At 44.5% G+C, this 7995-nt stretch overlaps 1 protein-coding gene across 1 annotated transcript in view; it reads right to left on the bottom strand.

Annotated features, from left to right (window-relative positions):
* Positions 1–6560, bottom strand: part of cd63 (CD63 molecule) — an 11435-nt gene extending 4875 nt beyond the window's left edge. The window contains exons 1-5 of the mRNA XM_048593545.1: positions 6253–6560; positions 3753–3827; positions 2539–2631; positions 1778–1909; positions 563–646 (exon numbers count right to left, since the gene is read on the bottom strand). Coding sequence (XP_048449502.1) covers positions 563–646; positions 1778–1909; positions 2539–2631; positions 3753–3827; positions 6253–6483 — 615 coding nt within the window. The 5' untranslated portion in view covers positions 6484–6560. The remainder of the gene's footprint in view (positions 1–562; positions 647–1777; positions 1910–2538; positions 2632–3752; positions 3828–6252) is intronic.
* Between the last annotated feature and the right edge of the window lie 1435 nt (positions 6561–7995).

Genomic DNA, 7995 nt, shown 5'->3' with positions numbered 1-7995 from the left:
GTTATCTCATGTGGAAAGGATGTCTCCTTTTTTGGGAGGCTCTAAAACAAGGGGTTGTGGTTTAAAAATAAGGATGCCCATTTAAAGACAGAAGAAACAACATTTCCCCTCCCCCTCAGAGGATCGTGTCTCTTTGGAATTCCCCTCCTCAAAAGGCAGTGGACGCAGAATCTTTCTATAATTTTGAAGGCAGAGGGAGATGGATTCTGAACCTAGGAGGATGAAAGATTAAATTGGGGGGATATACAGGGATGCAAGGTTAAGGTTAGGACCAGATCAGCCATGATCTTATTGAATGGCGGAACAGGTTTGAAGGGCTGAGCAGCCTACTTGTTTGTACGTTCATAGGCTCTCGCTGGGAAGGTAATTGCATAGTGAACAGAACGGTACGTGGGACAACATGTATACCAGCTGCATTTTGACTGAGCCAAGCCACAAGAGATCATTGGCCTCGCGCAAGTGCAAACAAAGCAGCTAACTGAAAACCGCCTATTATAAATGGCCTGTTAAATTTTACTTTATATCCACATCACACCAACTATAGAATGGAGTCTTTTTATACCTGGAATAAGGCGATGCCAAGAGCCACACCTGCAACAATCAGACTGTTTCTTTTGAGCCATGCGTTAATAACATTCACGCAACCCTGTGGGAAATAAAAGTAGGGGGAATTAAAATAAAAACACAAACCGTGAAACAGTAGCTTACTGAAAAGCCAAAAAAAGTGGTGTATTGAGAGGGAAGTTACCAAATTCATGGCAAGACTGCAGAATAAGTAACACCACAAAGTGAGCCTGAATTGACTCGTGATGCAAGGGCAACTTTGGGGAAAAAAGAAGATTTCTTTCCAATCTCAAGACAAAATGCTCTGTCCAAAGGGTCCTGACAGGAGGACAGCACACAGTAGCAATGCAGGGCAGCTTCAGCACCACTTGGGTCTCCAGGCAGGTGATAAAATTTAGCCCAAGGGAAGAGTCATTGGCATAGCATGTTGGAATCTAAAGGCTATCCCACCACCAGCTCACACCAGGTCTGGCCAAGCCCACAAGTGACTGAATAGGAAGTTTAGAGCACAAGCAGAAAGGGAGGTAGTTGGACAAGCCTTCAGGGTGTGGGCATCACTGGCATCTCAAATGCTCATGCCCCAGCATCTTAGATGCAGTGGAGTGGCTCAACATCTCTGGTGGGAGGGGAAAAGGTTTGTCTGCTAAACGACAGCAGTTTTCCCCTTCCTTAAGGGGATGGGCAGAAGGTGAACAAGTCAGGGTTTTTTAAAAAATAACTTCATGTTGACTTTCGGTGACCAGCTTTAAAAACCTGAAAAATAGAAAAGCTAGGACAGGATGTGACCTTGCATTTTCCAGATTAGTGCCAGGTTCCAGATCCACGTCACTGCCCAAATATTCACTTGGTTCTGTCACCCATTTCGCTTCTTATTGTCTACCTTCATGTTAGGTCACAGAAGGGAGCGGGGTCATTTTACAGCGTGTGTGTAGATGCACACGAAATAGTGACCAGCTAGAAGCAAGGCATGTTCTGATGACTAGCAAAAGCTCTTCTTGCTATCAAGTTGATGCCAGTCAAGTGCCAAACTGCCCCAGGGCAGTGACAGCAACAAACTAGGCAGTCATTTGGGACAAACCTGGCAAGTTACAAGCAACCTCCGCTGAACAGGAATTATGGAGCTGGGGCACTTGCACCCTCCTCCAAAGGCCTCCCATTCCCAACAGGCACTAATTTGAAAGATTAAAAAAAAAAGTCACAAATGGGTACTCACCTCTTCGTTAATATTGCTCGATGTAGGATTGCTCCCGCAGCCAGGATACTCGTCTTTACAACAGGAATCTGGGACTGTCTGGTTCAATAGCGGAAGCCAGTCTCTGTAGGAGAAACTTCCACAGCAGTTAAACTGAAACAAAAAGAACAAAAAAAATTCAAGTGAGGAACCGGGCATTGGGCGACAGGGATCTAAAATCATGGATGCGTACAAATTCAAATGCACCAATCTGGTACTCCTGAGCTCACTGCATTTAAATGCAGAGTCCCAGCCCAGTAATAAATAGGAAGTTTTCACACTCCCCTTCAAATCATTAAAACAAAAAAAAAGTAAACGCCTAGTTTTAGGCATCACAAGAGCTGCAATTTCGGTAGAAAATCCTAAAAGGAAGGGACTGCTGACTACTGCAAAGCCAACACAGAAAAACGAGACAGCAGTTTCACTGGAGTCAGAGTCAGAGAACTGCTACAGCGTGGAAGCAGGCCCTTTAGCCCAAAGTCCACATCAGCCCTCAGAACATCCCACCCAGACCCATCCCCGAACACTACAGGCAATTTAGCACGGCCAAACCACCCTACACATCTTTGGACCGTGGGAGAAAACTGGAGCACCCAGAGGGAAACCCACGCAGACACGGGGAGAATGTGCAAATTCCACACAGTCACCAGAGGGTGGAATCGAACCCCGAAAACCTTCACTGTTTGCTCCTCTACTTTTATTGAGATTTAAAAAGTCAAGAGGATCGAGAGCTTCCAGCTCACCTGCTTCTGCAACTCATCGATGTTAACAGTATTTCCTGTTTTGTTGTAATTTATCATCGTTTCATTAAGTGTCCTCTCAAGGACCCCACGAATCTGTCATTGAAGGAAGATAAATTTGCAAAAATCAATCAAAAGCCTTAAAAATACACAAACATGGTGCAATCTCGCCGAACTTCAGGTATTTACAACAGGCACTGAACAACGATCTAATGGCTCTGTACACAAGGAGATCACGCGCTCAATGGAAACAAGAATGAACGAGAGATCGATCCCCTAGGATTTCCTTATGCAATTCATTTCTCAATAGAAACAAATCGTGTGTGTGTCTATATAGAGAGAGAGACTGATGCCAGCCAACTTTTGCGAGAAGTTACAAAAAATCTGCTGAAAATCATCCACGATACAGCTTTTATTCGCAACATTAAAAAGTAGGAGCTGCTTGGACAGGTTACACAATCAAAATCAAGACACCAATTCTGTCCCCACCTCCCCCAATCACACAGCTGAACAGGAATCTCTCCAACTGTTACTGCCTGTCAGGGACAGGGGTGTTAGAAGGATTTACACCTGGTTTAGCTGTGACGTCCTGGAATGGAATTCAAACTCTATCCACTACACTGCAAGACCTCAAAGCGGGAATAAAGAGAGAGTAGGGGGGAACAAAAGTCAACTATACGAGCTCTCCTTCATTTCCAATCTCACTCCCTCCTCCACCCCCAAAACTACAAACAGTTAAGTGCTAAAGTTAATGTCGATCACAGGTCGGCCTTGTTAATGTCCAGATAGTAAGAAGAATTTGAAAAAAAATGGCTGTTTTAGTCAAAAAGGATGCTACAAGATGGAAGTTCAAGCTAACTGGACACCAATACTTTGAAACGTGCATTTCTCATGCAGAGTTAAAAGGAATGGCCTTTTAAGAAAAGGCTGATCAAACCCGGTCATCGTGCCAAGCTCAAGTTTGCCAAATTTTCACGAGGGCACACAGACCATGTCTGATTAAGTCATGCTCAATTACTACAAAAAAGTCAATTAAAAAAACACCTTTGGAGCAGAATTATCTTGGGGAAGCACTTACAAAACGTGAAGAAAATCCATTCACCCACACGGAGCATCAAGGGAGCTGGATGGCGCGCACACACAATCCGACCTCTCATTCAAAGAGCAGCTCCACTTCACAGAAACATCCGTGTACTTTAGGCCAATGCATGACTCACCTGATCCTTGAAGATGTAACCAGCAATGGCAGCAGCAATTTCCACAATGAAAATCAGGATCAGCAGAACTGCAAACTAAAAAAATAAACAGAAAAAGGACAAGCTAGTTTCACCAGCTGAATACTCTGGAAATTGGTTCCTTAATCAAATGCTAAAAAATTGTGGGGAGACAAACAATTACAGTTACATTATAGACTGAGAGAGGAACATTGTAGGCAGTTACCTCTTGCAATGCAGAGGCAGCTAAAAAGAGAAGTTGTGGGTCAAGATTTCCTCTCCTTTTTGTCCATCTCAACCCAACTTAGACCTACACCCAATTAAAAACTTTCATCACACCCAAGAAGCAATAGTGCTCATTCTAGAAGATTGGTTGGTATCACAAATCGAGCAAATTTAAAGCCTCTTCAAATGCTCAGAATCCTGGACAACACTTCCAAACCATCAAAGCTGGTCATCAATTTGCCGCTCACCACTATTCACAGTCTCCTGACTAGTCAGCAGCCTTTGCATTTTATGCCTGCTCTACTCAACCATCCTTCATTCTGAAGAAGGGTCCTGACCAAAAGCATCAGCTTTCCTGCTCCTCCAATGCTACCTGGCCTGCTGTGTTCCCTCCTTCACATTATTTTCAGCGTAGTGGCCGGGAGAGACATATACATAGGGTTTAAACGATACCATATTCGGAGTTGTACATCACATCTGTGCAGGTCTTGCAACGAGCGAGAGTGAGAGCAAAAAGCAAAGCCCTACATGCTCCCATATCAGGCTTGGGCTGAAATGTGGCATGAAAAGGATATTGAGACCAAATGGCAAATGACCATCTCCAACAAGATAAAAATCTAACCATCTTGCCTTGACATTCACAGTCATTACTCATTGCCAAACGTGGTAATCATCATTGACCAGAAAAAGTGAACTGGACTCACCACAAACAACAGCTACGAAAGCAGGTCAGAGGCTAGGAATACTGCAGCGAGTAACTCCGCTCCTGACTCCCCAAAGCCTGTCCAAAAGGCACAATTCACAAGCGTGATGGAATACTCCCCATTTGCCTGGATGGGTGCAGCTCCAACAAAGCAGCTCGACACCATCCAGGACAAAGCATCCAATTTATTGGCATTCCACCCACTACCTTCACCATTGACAGCAGTGGGTCTGATTTACAAGATGGGCTACAGCTGCTAGCCAACCCTCCTTAGAAAGCACCTGGTGATCTCTACCAACAAGAAGGACAAGGGGAGCAGATACATGGGACCACCATCACCTGAAAGATTCCCCCTCCAAGCCACTCCATCCTGACTTGAAATCTTGTTGCAGTTCCAGGACTTGTAACCTTGTGAAAAATAACAGAATTCCTTCCCCAACAGCAAGGAGCCCTGTCTGTAACAAACAGGCTACAGCAGTTCGAAGCAACAGCTTGCCACCACCTTCTCAAAAAACAAAAAGGTGGATGCGTTATACATTCTGGTCTTACACCAGCGACATTAGCAGTGCACACACAAGTGTTTTAAAAAGAGAAAAAAAAACAAGCACTTAATGAAAGTCAAAAGAACTGCAGGTGCTGTAAATCAGTTCTGAGGAAGGGTCACTGGACCCAAAACATTAACTGATATTTTTCTTCAGATGCTGCCAGACCTGCTGAGCTTTTCCAGCAACTACTGTTTTTATTCAAGAACTTGAATGAAATCCTCCATTATTACTCTAGCATTGCAAAATGCTTAATAAAAACCTTAAAAATGCAGATGCTGTAAAATCAGGAACAAAAACAAATTGCTGGAAAAGCTCAGCAGGTCTTTCTGCAACTGTGAAGAAAAAGAAAAATCAGAGTTAATGTTTCGGGTTCGGTGACCCTTCCTCAGAACTCGGATTTCTTTTTTCTTCACAGATGCTGTCAGACCTGCTGAGCTTTTCCAGCAACTTCTGTTTCTATTGCAAAACGCTCAATTGGATAATCAGGACAGTAACAAGCCAACAATGGCTACCAGGATAAATTGCTCACGTGTACAGAAATGCATTCCTTCCACTTTTTAAAAACAGAACTAGATACAAACTTCAAAAAGAGAAAAATGGAGAATACAGGTAAAGCAGTGACCCACCCACTCAGCTCACAAACCAGTCGTCACAAACACTGGCAGAGAAACAGAGAAACTTCAGAGTGATCCAACTAACCAGTGCTTTGCAGATGCTGAAAATCCCATACATTAAAAACATCAGCGTGTTAGAAACAAAGAGCTGTAAACACTAATCTGCACCATATCATAGCTTGGGAATTGCTGGGAAAAAGGAAAAAAAAAGTGAAACAAAAACAGAAATTGCTGGAAAAGCTCAGCAGGTCTGGCAGCACCTGTGGAGAGAAATCAGAGTTAGTGTTTCAAGTTGAGTGACCCTTGCTCAGGACTGACGTTCTCGATTAGAAAGCCCTCCAAATTGAAGAGTAGCCGACTACGTTCCGAGCTGCAGCCCGAGGGGATGGTTTAAGCAGTGCCGATGAGCCCCTTACCGTAGTCACCATGCAGTAGTTCTCCTTCCAGGCACCACAGCAGCCGAAGAAGGCGACAAAGTTGATGACCACCCCAACGATAATGATGACAATGGGAGCTCCAGAGGCAGCGACACTGGTGATGTGCAGGGAGCCATTCAACTTGGTCTGCACCACAATACCGACCACGATAAGTGCAATGCCAGAGACCTGGAACAAGGGAGAGAAAAAAACCAAAGAGGAACAATTCATGCCAGGCCAGAGGATTGTGACACTTGCTCCTTTGAGAATTCACAGCAACCAAAATGCTTCAAATCTCTCTTGAACCAGCGGGCTGACTGAAGGATAGTTACCACGTCAAGCAATATGTCAAAGTCATTTTAACCTTCCTTCTTTCCCCACCTCCCTAAAAAAAAAAAGCAGCAATTTGGCCTCTACTAGAGAGATGGTCACCACTTCTACTGTCCTCATAGGCAGCAAGGTACCAGTTACCACCACACTCTCACCTGCATCTCTTGGACCAAACCTTTAGCTTGTGGTCGCGCCTGGTCCTCGTGCCATCACCCAACAGGAAGAGTTTAACTCGGCAGAGGCGAACGTGCTCATCTTTGGGCTGTTACTACACAGCAGCCAGAAAACAGCCCCCACTTCAAGCAACAATTTAAAACAAAAAAAAAAAAAAGAGAGATAGTAAGAACTGCAGATGCTGGAGTCAGAGATAACAGTGTGGAGCTGGAGGAACACAGCAGGCCAGGCAGAGGGAGCAGAAAAGTTGACGTTTCGGGTCAGGACCCTTCCCCAACCAGAAATGTCAACTTTCCTGCTCTCCTGATGCTGCCTAACCCGTTGTGTTCCTCCAGCTCCACACTTAACAATTTAAAAAAAAAGATAGATAGTCTTTGAAGTAAAATGCTCAAAAAAGTAGAAAGAGCAAGGAATCCCCACCCCTGCCTGTGACTCAAGCGAGGGAGAACATAAATCCACAAAAACATAGGGTTTTCCAATTCCCTCTCTGTCTCAAGAGGTGTTATAAAGTATGGCTCCACACGTGGGATGAGTCTTAGTTACTGTTATATGTCCATTGCTCCGAGTGGGCAGATAGATGGCAGATGCAGTATAATGTGGTAAAAGGGGAGTGGTTCCCATTGGGGAGCTTAAAAAAGAAGGAGAATTATCGAAATGGTGAGATTGGGAAAGGGGGGAGGTGCAGGGAGACCTGGGTGTCCTTGTACACCAGTCACTGAAAATAAGCATTGCAGGTGCAGCAGGCAGGGAAGAAGGTAAATGGTCTGTTGGCCTTCATAGTGACAGGATTCAAGTCCAGGAGCAGGGATGTCTTGCTGCAATTGTACAGGGCCTTGGTGAGACCACACCCGGAGTACCATGGGCAGTTTCGGTCTCCTTATCTGAGGAAGGATGTTCTGGTGATGGAGGGAGTGCAGCGAAGGTTCACCAAAACTGATTCCTGGGATGGCAGGGCTGACGTACGAACAGAGACTGGATCACTATATTCACTGGAATTTAGAAGAATGGGGTAATTCTCAAACTTGTAAAATTCTAACAGGGCCAGTCAGAACCAGGAGTCACAGTACAAAAGGATACGAGGTTGGCCATTTAGGACCAGTTTTTTAATGTTCGTAGACTTCATTAAGATACAGTTACAAAAAGATAATAGGATAGAAAATGTTTTACAGCAGCTAACAGCTGTGGTTGGGATCCAGGGGGAAAACAGCATCTCATCTTTGGCATCCAATGTCAAGGAGA

This window comes from Rhincodon typus, unplaced genomic scaffold, assembly GCF_021869965.1.
Source record: "Rhincodon typus isolate 14 unplaced genomic scaffold, sRhiTyp1.1 hic_rhity00003068, whole genome shotgun sequence".
NCBI classification, from domain to species: domain Eukaryota; kingdom Metazoa; phylum Chordata; class Chondrichthyes; order Orectolobiformes; family Rhincodontidae; genus Rhincodon; species Rhincodon typus.
This window is presented reverse-complemented; position numbering and strand designations above follow the sequence as displayed.